Raw genomic sequence first — 16598 nt, forward strand, 5'->3', positions numbered from 1 at the left:
ATCCTGATGTATGATTCTTTTGATGAAGTGCTGAATTCTGGTTGCCAAAATTTTGTTTAGAATTTTTGCATCTATGTTCATCAGTGATATTGGCCTGTAGTTCTCTTTTTTCGTGGTGTCCTTGTCAGGTTTTGGTATCAGCGTGATGTTGGCCTCATAGAATGTGTTAGGAAGTGTTCCATCTTCCCTAATTTTTTGGAATAGCTTGAAAAGGATAGGTATTAAATCCTCTCTGAAAGTTTGGTAGAATTCCCCAGGAAAGCCATCTGGTCCTGGGGTTTTATTCTTTGGGATGTTTTTGATTGCTGTTTCAATCTCTTTCCTTGTGATTGGTCTGTTCAAATTGTCTGCTTCTTCTTGAGTGAGCTTTGGGAGATTGTAGGAGTCCAAGAATTTATCCATTTCCTTTAGGTTATCCATTCTGTTGGCATATAGTTTTTTGTAGTATTCTCTTATAATCTGTTGTATTTCTGCAGAGTCTGTTGTTATTTCTCCTCGCTCATTTCTGATTTTGTTTATTTGAGCTTTCTCCCTTTTTTTCTTTGTAAGTCTGGCTAGTGGTTTGTCAATTTTATTTATCTTCTCAAAAAACCAGCTCTTTGTTTCATTGATCCTTTCTGCTGCCTTTTTCATTTCAATAGTATTTATTTCTGCTCTGATTTTTATTATTTCTCTCCTTCTGCTGACTTTGGGCTTCATTTGTTCTTTTTTCTCTAGTTCAGTTAGGTGTGCTTTAAGGTTGCTTATTTGGGATTTTTCTTGTTTGTTAAGATGTGCCTGTATTGCGACGAACTTTCCTCTTAATACAGCTTTTGCTGCATCCCATATGAGTTGGTATGGCATGCTATCATTTTCATTTGTTTCCAGGTATTTTTTTATTTCTTCTTTAATTTCTTCAATGATGCATTGCTTGTTCAGTAGTGTGTTGTTTAGTCTCCACATCCTTGTGCCTTTCTCAGCTTTTTTCTTGTAATTAATTTCTAGCCTTATAGCACTATGATCGGAGAAGATGCTTGTTATTATTTCATTTTTTTTAAATGTGTAGAGGCTTGCCTTGTTTCCCAACATATGGTCTATCCTTGAGAATGTTCCATGTGCACTTGAGAAGAATGTGTATTCAGCTCTTTCAGGGTGAAGTGATCTATATATGTCTATTAAGTCCAATTGTTTTAGTTTTTCATTTAGCTCCACTATTTCCTTGTTGATTTTCTGTCTGGATGATCTGTCCATTGATGTGAGTGGGATGTTGAGGTCCCTACTATTATTGTGTTGTTTTTAACATCTTCCTTTAGGTCTGTTAATAGTCGCTTTATGAATCTTGTTGCTCCTGTGTTGGGTACATAGATATTTATAAGCGTTATTTCTTCTTGATGAAGTGTCCCTTTGATCATTATATATTGTCCCTCTGTGTCTCTCTTTACCTGTCTTATTTTGAAATCCACTTGGTCTGATATAAGAATTGCAACACCTGCCTTTTTTTCCTTGCTATTTGCTTGAAGTATTGTCCTCGACCCCTTCACCCTGAGTCTGTGTTTGTCCTTGGGGCTGAGGTGTGTTTCCTGGAGGCAACAAATTGTTGGATCGTGTTCTTTAATCCATTTTGCCAGTCTGTGTCTTTTTATTGGAGAGTTCAATCCGTTCACATTGAGAGTGATTATTGATGCATGTGGACTTAATGCTGTCAGTCTGTCACTCATTATCTTGTTTTCCTGTGTTTCTTTTCCTGTGTGCTTTAGACTACCCATTTAATACTGGAATTTCTTATGCTGGGTTTCTTAGATTTTTCCTTATTTATGATTTGTGACTCTGTCTGTACTTTATTTTAGTGTCTACCTTGAAGTTTGTATTTAGAATCTCGTGTATAATATAGTCTGTTCTCTGGTGGTCTCTTACTTACTTGACCAATACTGATTTAGACCCTTGCTCTTCCCCTCCTAAATAATTATTTTCATTTTTTATTCCAACTCGTGTTATGAATTTGTAGTTAGAGTGATAAGATCGTCCTTGCTTTGGTAGTTTCCTTACCTTTACCCTAATGCTATAGTTGAATATTTGCTATCCTGTTCTGGTTCTATCCATTGGTCTCCCTAGTCTGTGGTTTGTGTCCCCTTTCTCCCTCTTTTCTTTTTTCAGGTATGAGAGCCTTCTTGAGGATTTCTTGTAATGGAGGGCTTTTAGTTACAAATTCCCTTAACTTTTGTTTGTCTGGAAAAGGTTTAATTTGTCCCTCATATCTGAAGGAAATTCTTGCTGGATAGAGTATTCTTGGCTGAAGATTTTTATCTTTTAAAGCTTTGAATATGTCACTCCATTCTCTCCTAGCTTGTAAGGTTTCTGTAGAGAAATCCGCTGACAGTCTGATAGGGGCTCCTTTATAGATTATTCTCTTCTTTTTTTCTTTCTTCCCTGAATATTCTTTCCTTATCTTTCCTTTTTGCCAATTTTACTACTATGTGCCTTGCAGTAGCTCTTTTTACATTGACAAATCTAGGAGATCTAAAACCCTCCTCTACACACATTTCTCCATCGATCCCTAGATTTGGGAAGTTCTCTTCAATAATTTCGTTAAGCACACTTTCTGCTCCATTTTCCTTTTCCACATTCTCGGGAATTCCTATGATCCTTATGTTCTTACTCCTCATTGAATCCATTATCTCTCGGAGATTTTCCTCATTTTTTTAATTCTTAGTTCTCTTTCTTCCTCTGTCTGGTGCCATTCAGCCTGTCTGTCCTCGATTATGCTGATTTGCTCCTCTAGGTTGTCTACACGGGCATTCAGGGAATCCGTATTCTGTTTATCTGGTCCATTGTGTTTTTCATCTCAAGTAATTCTGTTTGATTCTTCTTTATGATTTCAATCTCTTTTGTGAAGTAACTCCAGAGCTCGGCTTGTTTCTCTATCTTTCTCTCTACCTCATTGAGTTTTTTGATTATAGCTGCTCTGAATTCATTATCACTTAGTTTACCTAATTCCAAGTCCTCAGGACTTAATTCTGTGTTTTTATTGTTTTCCTTCTGGTCTGGGGCTTTTATAAATTGCTGGATGGTAGAGGAGCGGTTTTTTGTCGAGGTGGTAGAATTCAGTTGCAGTTACAGCCTGTCGCCACTAGATGGGGGTCGAGAGCGGCGTGTTAGCTCTCAGCCTTGGGGCAAGATGGCTGCGCCCACTGGCTTTGTTGGGGGGGAGGGGCTGTTACTCACAGGCCCCGGTCTGGGTTCAGATCAGTTCTGTTCTCTGGTCTCCCAAGGCCCTTGGTTTATGGGGTCCCCGCAGACGGAAGCTTTCCCCCCATCAGCGGGTCTCCACTGAATCAGCGGCAGGAGTCCAGGATGATCCCCCGGTCGCACGGCCCCTCCCCCGCTCCTTCCCGACCCGCGCCACAGCGATCGCAGACTCTAGGGGAGGGAGCGATGTTCTCTCTACCGTTCCAGCGCCTCCGAAGGTGTAAGCAAAGTTATGATCTCCGCCTTCTTGGTATTCTAGGTCTCTAACGAGCTGGCATTATGTTTATTCTCTGAAATTCAGTTCTTCCAATCTTTTGTTGTATTTTGGAGGGGAGAGAATCCTGGGTCATCGCACCCCGCCATTTTGCTCCGCCCTCCCCTTCCCCACATATTCTTGAACAGTGCAAGCAGATACAGATTGACCTTACATAGTACTTGGTCTGTTAAAAACATTCAAATGTTTTTGAATAAATGTACGCTTTTTTAGTAACTTTATAGTAATACATTGTGTACATGTAGTGTGCTTATTGAATCCAGTGGTTCTCAAAAGGATGATGTGAGGACCCCTGGAGGGGCCCTGGAGATTCTGTCAGGGAGTCCACAAGGTCAAAGCTATTTTTCCTAATAGTACTAAAATGTCACGGCCTTTTTACCATGCCTGCATTTATACTGAGGAATGAAAGCAACGGTGGGTAAAGTGCTGGTGCCTTAGCATGAATCAAGGCAGTGGCGCCAAACTACACGTAGTCACTGCAGTTTTCATCACCACACGCTTGTGGGTCCAAAAAGGTCAGTTTTACCTGAGAATGTCCTTGATGAAGCAGTAAAAGTTATTTTATTAAATCCTTCTAGTAAGAAGTTTTTTTTTACTAATGTGGGTGACAAGATGGGAAGTATGTGTAAAACACTGTGTTGCATCCGAAAGCATGATGTTTACCTTGAAGAAAGCTACTTGCATAATTGTTTGAGTTGTGAGCTAAACAAGCCATTTTTTTCTTGAAACACTATTTTTACTTGATATAATGACGTGGTTATTCAGATTTGGCGATTTGACAGGTATTTTCTCAAAAATGAATAAATTGAGCTTGTCACTCTATGGAAAACAATTGACAGTATTTGTTGCTTAAATCTGATAAAATTCAAACTTTCAAGTGAAAGTTAGAAATTTGGAAAACTTACACCATCCCTGTGAGATTGACAACTTAAAAGACCTTGCTGATGAGGTTGGTGGTGATATTTGCAAATGTGATTTTTAAAATATGGTCATGGGGGCTGGCCTGGTGGCACAGTGGTTAAGTTCGCACGTTCCGCTTCGGCAGCCCGGGGTTCGCTGGTTCAGATCACGGGTGCGGACATGGCACCTCTTGGCAAGCCATGCTGTGGTAGGCGTACCACATATAAAGTAGAGGAAGATGGGCACCGATGTTAGCTCAGGGCCAGTCTTCCTCAGCAAAAAGAGGAGGATTGCTGGTAGATGTTAGCTCAGGGCTAATCTTCCTGAAAAAGAAAAAAAAAAAAAAAATATATATATATATATATATATATATATATAGTCAACATTTGAAAGATCTGTGTAACTTGGTGAATGAGTATTTTCCAAATAACCAGTGCATGTTGTTAGAAAATAATGCACAAATAAAAGATGCATTCAAAGTGCAAGATAAGTCAATAAAGTTTAATATAACAGGGTACAAAAAGTTATTGGTATGGTTTCAGATTCCACGTTACAACTAACCTTTAAGAAACTGCCACTTTTTGAGTTTTGATGTAATATCAAAGGAGACTATTCATGAAAGGCTATTTAAATCTTTTCTCCTTTTCTAACTATATGTCTGTATGAGGCTGGATTTTCTTCATACACTTTAAGCAAAACAACATGTTGCAAGAGATTGAATGCAGAAGCAGGTGTCAGAGTGCAGCTGTCCTCTACTGAGCTAAACGTTAAAGAGACTGGCCGAAAATGTAAAATAATACCATACTGTCCACAAATTTTTTTTTTTTGCTTTTGGAATATATCATTTTCTTTTGTAGAAATATGTTAATATTAACATGTAATGCTTTTATTAATTTTAATGAACAGATAAATATATTTTAAATTTCTCAGTTTTAAGTTCTGGTATGGTAAATGTTAACGTAACCTACAGAAAACGAAAGCTCTTTGGAGTTCTCAGTAATTCTTCAGCACCTCAGGCAATCCTGAGATCAAAAAGTTTAAAACCTACTGATTTAATTATTCCATGTTGATGGATTTTAAAGTTGTGTCCACTTTTTGACTATTATAAACATTGCTGCAATGTACTTTTTCCCCTCACATTTGTGTGATTGTTTCAGTGGGATAAATTCCTAGAAGTAGAAATGCTGTGTCCAATGACAAGCACATTTTTATATTTACATGTTGGCAAATTGCCTTCTAACACAGTTGCTCAATTTTCCCATAGATAGTGGATGAAGGTACGTACCCTTTCTCCGTACAATAATTAGCATTGCCAATCTCATAAATTAAAAGATAGTATTAAATTTTTTATTACATTTTAAAAATGCTGCATTTTTCAAAAATCGTTAGTGCAATTAAACATCTTTTCATAGCTATTATTTATTTTTCTTAATTGTGAATTGCTTATGTGTATATTTGGTCCTTTTTGATGTGTCGGTCATCTTTTCCTTAGCTGATTTGGAAGAGCTCTTAGGAAGAGCAGCTTCTGATAGTCGTATAGTGCTGCAAGTCATTTTCTCAATTTCTTTTAATTTTATGAGACTTAAAATGTCAAAGAGATTTTTTTTCATATTGCCATATTTATTCATCTTTTTCTTTATGGCTTTTGTGTCATGTGTAGGCCTCGACTACTCCAAATTATAAAAATACTTATCTGTATTTTCTTTTCCTGATTGGTGCTTTTAAAACAGTTTGAGTTTAAATTAAACGCATCCTGAAAATGTGACAGCTAAATTTTAGTACTGATCTGTATAGGATCTGTAATTGCATGTAATGGAAACTTGAATAATTTCAGAGGAAAATTTAGTTAAAGATGATGAATCGGTTTAGAGATATAATACATCTCACCCCCCGACTGCCTTAACCCCCTAATGATGTTTCCTTTCCTCTGCTGTTTTTCTTTAGTTGAGGAAACGTGTGAAGCTTGAAGGGAAAGAACTTGAAGAGTACTTGGAAAAAGAGAAACTGAAGAAAGAAGCTGCTAAAAAACTTGAGCAGTCAAAAGAGTGAGTTATTTTCAGACAGATTAAAAGTTCATATATGTAATATGAGAACTTATTTCTGACAAAAACGTTTAATTGAAAATGTTTAAATTGTCTTTTGACTCCATTACTTTGGTTACGTCTTTCAAATGGTGCTAGAATGCCAATTTTTTCAGTGCTAAAATTAATGTGTGTTTATTTAACTGGCAGTTAATGCTATGTTTTATAAAATATCAATCCAACAATATTGGTTATTATTACATTATCACTGAATTAATTCAATAATAATTTTATAGATAGTAATTCAGAAATTTGGGGGGACTTTCTAACTTTTCTCTCTTCCACAATCTTCTCAGGGCAGATATAGATTCCAGCGACGAGAGTGATGTTGAGGAAGACATTGACCAGCCGTCGGCTCATAAGACTAAGCATGACCTCATGATGAAAGGGGAAGGCAGTCGGAAGGGAAGTTTCTTCAAACAGGCCAAGAAGTCTTATCCTATGTTTCCTGCCCCAGAGGAAAGAATTAAATGGGATGAATATGGAGAAATTATCAAGTATGTGAGCAAAACAAGCTTTTCTTTTCTTACAGATGAGAGGTACCACCTGTGTTATCCTTTGAGCTCAATGCGTTTGTTCTGTGGTCATCATGTACTTGTTTCTGTGTACCTCAGCTCGAAAGACACAGAAGACTTGCAGTTTGAAATGCAAAAATAGAAAGGTTGAGGAACATCTAGAGAATTAATATTGAAGGACAACTGGTAGTTCTGTTACTTACATGTGTGAGAGGTTTAAATAGGTGATCAAGACTTTTTTTCCCACTTCAGAAGAGAGCTAAGGAACACGCACTGGAGCCGTAGGAAGGATTTTTGATGGACGGTGACTGTGTGAAGTTTTGGAAATGGGTTATGTCCAGTAGTCTTGCACACGTGTTTTAGTTATAAGAGGAATGTGAGATAGCATGAGTGGAACTATAGAAAATTTATACCCACCATCGGAAAAACAACTGAAATCACCTGTCCTAATCATAGAGTTGAAATGCTGCTGTCCTGTGTAAAGATCCTTCAGGGTTCCTGTTGCTTTCGAATGCCTTAGCACAATGCACAATGTCTTTCACGCTCTGCTTCCTCCCCACTTTCTGCTATGTTTCTGTATATTTCTGTTATGTCAGTGTGCGTTCTCTGCTCTGTTGGTACCAGCCTTCTTCCTGGTACTTTCCCTCTGCTCGTCATATTCATGTCATGCCCTTGCCCCTGTTCTTCCTTCAGCCTTTTTCCACCATCCCATCCCAAGCTTCTAGGCTGCTGAGTCTGGCCTCACAAATTACTGGAAACCTTTCCTGTTTCTTCATTGTCACCCCAACACAGTTAGGGCCATCTCTTGATCTTTGTTTGTACTTCTGTAATGCTATCTTGAGCATATAGTGGTTTTAGGTCATCCCTGGATTTAATTTGGAAAATTCCACTGTCTACTTGGCCCTCTAAAATAGTAGAGAGAAAAAATAATCTAAACAGTATTGGTGAGTTTGTTTACCATTCCGCTTAATTAGTGGCCAGTCTGTTTAGCATATGGACAGTATTCTTTAGCTTCACTTTCCTTATCTAAAAAATGGAATAAGAATTAAATGAGGTGGTGTTTTTAAGGCCTTAAAATAGAACCTGACTCACAGTAAATGTGCTTTACGTGGTTGCCACTGCTGTCGTTATTATGTGGGTTACAGCTGGAGTTATTGGACTCCAGGGGCTGAGAAGCTGCCCCAGCAATCTAGGTGTTGGGTAACAGAGGCCTGGGTTCCCAGAGAGGAGTCTCAGTGGATTTGAGGACAGGGCGTAGACAATTATAGGAGGTTAGAGAGAATGTTTTTAAAACTTTGTTAGTTTTGACATACAACTCCCTCTGATACTGGAAGTAAAAATGGGAAGATAGATGTGTTAATTTTTTTTTTTTAAAGATTTTATTTTTTCCTTTTTCTCCCCAAAGCCCCCCAGTACATAGTTGTATATTCTTCGTTGTGGGTCCTTCTAGTTGTGGCATGTGGGACGCTGCCTGAGCGTGGTTCAATGAGCAGTGCCATGTCCGCGCCCTGGATTCGAACCAACGAAACACTGGGCCACCTGCAGCGGAGCGTGGGAACTTAACCACTCGGACACGGGGCCAGCCCCAAATGTGTTAATTTTTTGATGAAATAAAGTTGAAGGCTTTTGAGGGAGCTAATGATTTTGTAACTCATCTTCTTGGTAATGTGCAAATGGCGAGTCATCTTCTTTCTCTGGGCAGAGATGGAATAGCTGGGAGTCCTAAGGAAATCAGAGGACGTCTGTGATTTATAAGAATTAGGAGCTGGCAAGAGAAACCTCAGAAATTGAGAAAAAGAATTATTGAAACAAATACAGGGCCAGGTTGTAATAGTACTTAAGATAGCTACTAAGATCTAGTGATCCGTCCTGGGCCCTTTGAGTAGCCCACATGATGTTTTAAAGAGCACTCCTTAATGGTCATGAAGAGTATAATATATGCAGTCATCTGATAATTGATATGAAGTTGCATTGGCTTTGGATCAAATATATATTTAAATCTTGAGATATGTGAGGAGTCTAAAAATTATGCTATCTATTAGTTATATATATTATATAATATTAGCTTGCTTGTTACTATTTCTAATTAGAAACATTTTATTTAGACCAGAGGATTTCTTAGTGCCAGAACTTCAAGCTACTGAAGAAGAAAAAAGCAAATTAGAATCTGGCTTGACAAATGGCGATGAACCCATGGATCAGGATTTATCTGATGTTCCTACTAAGTGTATTTCCACGACAGAGTCCATTGAAATAAAGTAAGTGCTTTCATGGCATTCTGAATAGACTACAGGATAAAATTTGAAGCACTTGAATTATGTAATTTACATTGTTCCAAAAGTGAAATTTCTGAATATTTTCTAGTAAGTTTGCGCTTTTAAAATTTAATGTCCTTTTTCATGCTAAGGCTTGTGAAGTATGGTGGTGTTTACTCTTCATTAATGATAGTTGAACGCCAGAGTAATTGAATTGGTGGTGCGGAAGGGGTCAAACATTAAATTACACGTTTCTGTGAAGAAGCATTCTTTCTGGCCTTTTCAGTAAGTCTAGTAAGAGGGGAACCTGTGCAGTTCACAGGTTTAACGTTTCTAAGTGCTTGTTTCATAAAATATACTCCTTGACTTCAACATCTCCAGTGCCCTAAAATCTTAAACAATACTATCGTGACCCGAAGTAGTTAAGAAACCTTTCTTTCACTTTTCTACTTGATACAGTTAATAACACCAGTACATCATCTTTTTGGAATTGTTTTTAAGTCATTAGAGAGCAAAGTGGCTTATTTGTCTAGTGGTATCATTTACTATATATTCTTGGGGATAGCTAATATCTAAATAATGTGTATTAACAGCATCACGACATGCTTTCCAGAAGGGCTGCACCGGTTTATCTTCTCACCAGCAGAGCAGGAGGCTTCCTGCATCCCTGTTTCCTCACCAGCATCTGGTGTTACCTAACTCTTTAGTGTTTTCCAGTCTAATAGGTGTAAAGTAGCGTATCAGTACTGTTTCAATTTGTTTTACTCTGACGATTATTGAGTCTGATTATCTCTTCAGGTGCTTGTTCCTTTTTCTGTTGTGTCTTCTGTAAAGTCTGTGTTTATGTCTTTCGTGCATTTTTCTCTAGGAGCTGCTGCCTTTTTGTTACTGATTTGCAGGAGTTCATTGTATATTCTGGATATTATCCCTGGTTGGTTTTAGACAATGCAAATATCCTCTCCCATCCTTTTATTTGTTTATAAGAGTTGTCCAGGGTCTACTTTGTTTAAAAAAAAAAATCTTCAATTTTGATATAATGAAATAATAAAATATTTTCCTTTATGGTTTTTGGGGTTTCTTATATAAAGAAGTCCTTCTCTGTCTCTGGTCACAAAGGTAATTCTTCCGTTTTATTCTATTAAGTTTAAAGCTTCACATTTCTCTTTTATGGCTTCAACTCACCTGCTGTTATATATGGCATTAGGTCAGGATCCAGTTTTACTTATGTATAGTGAGGAATTTTTTCTAATAACACCTATTAAATAATGCATAATCCCCCTCAAGTCATATTAAAAATATAACACATGTATATTCCTTAAATCCTTATTTTATATATATGTATATATACACACACATACACACATTTCTTTCCTGATGATAAAAGCCATTAAAAACCCAGTTTTAGAATTATGAGAAAAGTAAGCTTGAATAATTATTTGTGATTACAGAGCCAGGGTTACTTACATAGACTATGAAGGACGCTCTGATGGAGATTCCATTAAAAAGATCATTAATCAGATGAAACCACGACAGTTGATCATTGTCCATGGACCACCAGAGGCCAGTCAGGATCTTGCAGAGTGCTGCCGTGCATTTGGTGGGAAAGATATTAAAGTGTACATGCCAAAGCTACATGAAACAGTTGATGCCACGAGTGAAACCCACATCTACCAGGTAAATCTGCTGGCATTTGAGCCACATAGAAGTAAGTGCTTTTTGCTGCAGATTAGGGACAGATACATTAGGAATACGGTGGTGAGTGAGACAGACATGGTCCCCTGCCGTAGCAGATTGTATAGTCTGTGGGGCTTATAAGAAGGGAATACCATTTATCACACTGTTATACCTCTGATAGAAAAAGTACAGGATGTTATGAGAGTATATATAAAGAGGGAGACCCCAACCCAAATTTGGAGGTTTAGAAAAGATTTCCCAGAGGAAGTGATAACTAAGCTGGACCCTAACGGATATTTAGATGGGTTGTCAGGGTGGTGTATAGAGTGGGAAAGAGAGGGAGAAAGAGTGTTCCAGGCAGAGGTGAGGGGAATGGTGAATGTTTAAGAATTCAAGAGTTTTCAGAAGTTCACAGATGTCAAGATTCTATTCCTAATCGAAAAAAAATGGAGACAGGTGCAGAAAACAGGAACAGCACAGGGAAGAGGTTGATTAACTCTTATGTGGTTATGGGAGATGGTGTCAGTTAAGGCAGGAGTGATATCCATATTTGTTTGAAAAATGGATCGGAATTCAACAGGCAGAAACATCATTCTGGGCAGAACATGAGGAAGCAGCATTCCAAGAATATGGAGGTGTGAAACCACGTGGTATAGTGAGGAAACCATAAGCAGTTCAGTATTCCTGAAGGAGCATCAAGTGCTGGAGGATGAGGCTTTTCAGTGGTTCTCAACCTTGGCTGCACGTGAGAATCATGTAGAGAGCTTTAGGAGAATCAGGCGGACTCAGTGTTCTGGTCTTGGTCTCAGCAATTGTATTAGAATCACTGGAGGTGGAACACTGGCTTTTTTTTTCTGGAAAGCTTCACCCTGAGCTAACATCTGTTGCCAATCTTCCTCTCTTTTTTTTTATTTTTATTTTTTCTCCCCAAAGCCTCAGTATATAGTTGTATATTCTAGTTGTAGGCCCTTCTAGTTATCTACGTGAGGCACCACCACAGCATGGCTACTGAGAGACAAGTGGTGTAGGTTCTGTGTCTGGGAACCAAACCCAGCCTGGTGAAGTGGAGCGCGCCAAACTTGAACCACTAGGCCATCAGGGCGGGCTCTTTTTTTTTTTTTTTGATCCCAATGTGCAGTCAAAGTTAAGAGCCTTTGCTTTGGAAAGTAGACAGGGGTCCTAATACTCTTACTGGTTGTTAGGTCATTACGGGTCATGGTGAATAACAGCTGAGTGAAAGATTTTCAAATTTTAATATACACTACCAGAATTAGAAAATGGTAATAATAGGTTATATTTCATTGTTATTATACTCTTTGGGTTTTACTTCTCTCCCTCTCCTTTGCCTCATATCTAGGTGAGATTGAAAGACTCTCTTGTCAGCTCCCTGCAGTTTTGTAAGGCAAAAGATGCTGAATTAGCTTGGATAGATGGTGTCTTAGACATGAGAGTTTCCAAAGTGGACACAGGAGTTATTTTGGAAGAAGGAGAGCTAAAGGATGATGGCGAAGACTCAGAAATGCAAGTGGATGCTCCCTCCGACTCCAGCGTCCTCGCACAGCAGAAGGCCATGAAGAGTCTGTTTGGAGATGACGAGAAAGACACAGGGGAAGAAAGTGAGATCATCCCGACGTTGGAGCCCCTGCCGCCCCACGAGGTGAAAAGCACTGACGCTTCTAGCTCTTCCTTGTCCTTTGAACTTTCCTTTTATGTTTTTACCCATTGAAAATATGTGTCACATGTAGGCTGATTTTGGCATTTTTAAAAAGTCTACTTAAAATATGTTTATGTGTGTGCATGTATGAGCGTGTGTGTGTATGTATCCAATGCGGCCAGGGAATGATAAGAATTTAAAGGAAATCTTTAGAAAATCTAATAAAAGGCAAAATTGTTTCATGATTTGTTTTTTCAATATGGATTTTTAAATATCAAGTCCAGTGATTGTGAGAATCACCTACCTGCTTCCGATCAGGAGATTGATAATTTTCTACAAACGTCATACTCCGGCGCTCCATTTTTTATGTTGCCAATTCAGTTTAAATCACTTTTGGTTTTGATATAGTTAGAAATCTTTTAAGTGTAGGTATAATTCTAGTTTAGTATTTACATGCTCTCCAGAGCTGTCCAGTTAATTGGCATGGATTTCAGGTAGTTGCCTTACAGCGATATTAGAGCTGTGTTCTAAGAGTCCTACATGCATGTCTGGTGATGTCCTTAGCCTTTCTGTGCAGTAAAGAATAGAAACAGCCCCTGTCTCTGGATTCTCCAGCACCGCTCTTGAAACTGAGAGGAGGAATTAGACCTATTCTGTCTGTGTTAAAGCTGGCACTCTTCAAACCAATTTCAAAGTAGCAGCATTAGGTTGAACCTCTTGCCTTTCTGATTCCAAAACCCATGGCCTCCACTGCATTTGCTCTGAGGGAGGAGGGAACGTGACGGTGGAATCAGGAGGGAGTTATCCTCTGAACTAAGCAAAGCACTACGACCTGGAAGATGAATTTTGGGTTCCGTTCTGCCTATTGGCACTCTCGTTGACCCCCTTAGGCAAGTGGGTGAGTGAAGCGCATAACGTTACGAAACGGGTCTCTGTTATAAGGCATGACTAATAAAATCGATTGTGAAACATTCAGAAAATGTGAAGGGCTTTGTACTGTTAAATCACGAGGTAGATTCAGAATAACAACTCGGAGTGTGATTTACAGTCTTGAAATGATCTGCCAAAGGACTTCAGGGAGTAATAGAAAGTATGTGTTATTTCACTTTATTCAGTACAACTGTGTCTGGTGTTTTATTTGAAGTTCTTCTTTCCCCTTTAACCTTGTCTAAGGTTCCTGGACATCAGTCAGTTTTTATGAACGAACCCAGACTGTCAGACTTCAAACAGGTCCTGTTACGGGAGGGGATTCAAGCTGAATTTGTAGGAGGCGTACTGGTTTGCAACAATCAAGTGGCGGTCCGTAGAGTAAGTGTGTCTTCTAATAAGGGGTGAATTGAACAAATGCGTCTGATGCTTTGTCATTTTGAATTCTGTAATGCTTGATTGGTAATTTCACTAACTGGAGATCAATAATTTATATTCATCATGATGACCTTGAAGACTTATAAAAGTGACTCAGAGAGATGATATAAAATTTTGCTGTAAATTTGTATTATTTGAATCCTCTGACATTTATATGTGTATGTAAAATTCATGACATGAATATTTTATCCATATTCTGTGAGTCAGAGCAATCCGTTTCTGCACCAATCATAAAGGAATCTAGTCAATCTATTTTGGTTATTATGTCTGCGTGTCAATGGATAGAAAATGTACTAAAGCACTTGCTTTTTTCTTTCTTGGTTTCTAGACGGAAACTGGACGCATTGGATTAGAAGGCTGCCTCTGTCAAGATTTTTACAGGATAAGAGACCTTTTATATGAACAGTATGCCATTGTGTAAAGGACATGATGTCAAGAAGTATCTGTTTGACCTTTCTAAGAAAAAAGGCTTCTTATTCTAAGCTTTTGCTTTTTTGTTTCGTAACACACAAAGCAAATTGCCAGAAAAACTTAACATGCATTAGATTTTTTAAAGATGTAAATAGAGACCATTTTGCTAATGCTCAAATGAGCATTCTGTCTTTTGGCTTTCAGAGTGATACAAGTGTGCAGGCCCGAGTGTTGAAGGTGATGGTTTCCTTTGCAGACCCCTTATTCTAGAAGGGCTTTTTACTTGAAACAAACAATGCAACTTAGCAAACCAGTACATGGCCTTAGAGAAACGTGTTTGCATGAGGTCTTGCAAACTGTTTCTTACATTTTCTGAATGAAAAGTGAGATTTAGAAAAGTTGTGCTATTAAAAAATAACTGATAAAACAGTTTTTTGAGGCCTATTTAAAAAACAAAAAGCAAAGAGTATATGCTATAACTCTTCCTTTGAATTCTAATATGCAGTTGTCTCCACGTGGAGCATATCTATTCCATGCCTGTATTTCCCAGTGACTCAGTCTAGTGTGAGGTGGTACGCATTTGGTTCAGAAGCCGATTTTCATTTCTCCCATTTCTTGTTTTATTAAGATCGTGTTGTTCAATTTGAATTATAACATCATCGTTTGGATAGACATAATTCAGAAGAACTTGATGTGTTACAGTCTTAAGGGTTCTGCATACGTTTTAGACACATCTTAACCATCAGCTAGCTTACTGTATTGGGAAGTGTTTAGTGCTCTGTTTTTAAGGAAACAAATGTTGAACCTCACATTTTTTTTTATAAGGTAACAGTATAATTTAATTAAAAGGTGTAAATGTTTTCATCTCTTAGGCTTGCTCATCTCCTAACGCTGCCAAAGCACTGGTTGGATTTTATACACATTACTACAAAAATAACGCTCAAGTGTGATAAGGTCGTCCTTTCCATGATCACGTCTCTCTTGGGGCTAGCAGCCCTGATACAATGTAAACCATTTGTGTTTAAGAGTAAAAACTGAATATATGCAATTTTCATTGAACTTAAAAATGAAAAGTCTCGTCGTCCTGTTGTAATCTGTTGCTGGAATTTATGGCAGACCTAGACGTTTATTTCTCAAGTGTTTAAGCCCTCCTCTCTACACTTAGAATTCTTAGAAATCTCAGTCTTCTTTTTTAACTTATGGAACTATGTATAGTACAAGTCAGTGACGTGAGAGTAGAATTATTACTTCATTCTATTTCAAATGCTTACAAAGCTTTTATTGTGGATTATGGCGCTAATGCAAAGTTTACAGCCTCCCGACTCTGGAAACCAGATGGACAAAACAATGTTACAAAAGGTAAAGATAACTAGTATGTTTTCTTTGTAGGGCTTTGAAAAAATTTCACTTAAACTCTTATTACTGAATAGCATAAGCCTAGAATCGTATTTATGTTCCACGAGAGAGAAAGTGTGGATTTGTTTCATGGCTTAAAGCATCTGGTCATACATATTATAGTGCAATATCAATATTGAAAAACCGTTTCCTCCCTAGCCTTGGGAATTAGACTTTAAAACACTGCTTGAAGATGCCGTGCTAACTCATCTGCAGGAGCAATACTCTCACCTGTTTCTAGATGACAATGTTACTAAAATTTCTAAAACGGAGACGTTTGTTCAGCCTCACTTAAGAAAAATAGAAACTTACAAAAGGACTGAGAGGTAATCATGAGCTGAAACGCACTTCCAGATCTTTATTGTTTAAAAGCAAAATAAATAAAGGTGGGCCGTCAGTTGATATCTGTAAATAATTTGGCTAAGAAGCAATTTCTTTGTAGTAGTTGTTGCAGTGGGATTAGAAATGTCAAATATCATTGCAAACTTTTCTATACTTTCATAAACCAGTAGGCGGTTTGAAACAGAAGTGAGGAAATGAATTTTCTAAGGAGAGGCATTTACCTTGCTTTAAAAAATTAAGATATCATTCACGTACCATAAAATTCACTCCTTTATAGTGTACACTTCTTTGGTTTTTAGTATATTTACAGAGTTGCGCAACCATTACCACTATCTGATTCCAGAACATTTTCATCACCCCAAAAAGAGACTATACCCGTTTGCAGTCATTTCTCAGTCTCCCTTCTCCCCAGCCCCAGGCAACCATTAATCTATTTTCTGTCTCCATGAATTTGCCTATTCTGGATGTTTCATAAAAGTGGAATGATACAATATATGGCCTTTTATG

General features: G+C 38.0%; 1 protein-coding gene across 4 annotated transcripts in view; it reads left to right on the forward strand.

Moving 5' to 3' along the window:
* Window positions 1-16161, forward strand: part of CPSF2 (cleavage and polyadenylation specific factor 2) — a 35429-nt gene extending 19268 nt beyond the window's left edge. For all 4 annotated transcript variants that reach the window (XM_070594476.1, XM_070594477.1, XM_070594479.1 and 1 more), the window contains 7 exons: window positions 6344-6444; window positions 6777-6977; window positions 9101-9253; window positions 10699-10924; window positions 12282-12581; window positions 13752-13886; window positions 14272-16161. In XM_070594476.1, the coding sequence (XP_070450577.1) occupies window positions 6344-6444; window positions 6777-6977; window positions 9101-9253; window positions 10699-10924; window positions 12282-12581; window positions 13752-13886; window positions 14272-14364 (1209 nt within the window). In that variant the 3' untranslated portion in view covers window positions 14365-16161. The remainder of the gene's footprint in view (window positions 1-6343; window positions 6445-6776; window positions 6978-9100; window positions 9254-10698; window positions 10925-12281; window positions 12582-13751; window positions 13887-14271) is intronic.
* The last annotated feature ends 437 nt before the right edge of the window (window positions 16162-16598 follow it).

This window comes from Equus przewalskii, chromosome 25 (assembly GCF_037783145.1).
Source record: "Equus przewalskii isolate Varuska chromosome 25, EquPr2, whole genome shotgun sequence".
In the NCBI taxonomy this organism is placed as follows: domain Eukaryota; kingdom Metazoa; phylum Chordata; class Mammalia; order Perissodactyla; family Equidae; genus Equus; species Equus przewalskii.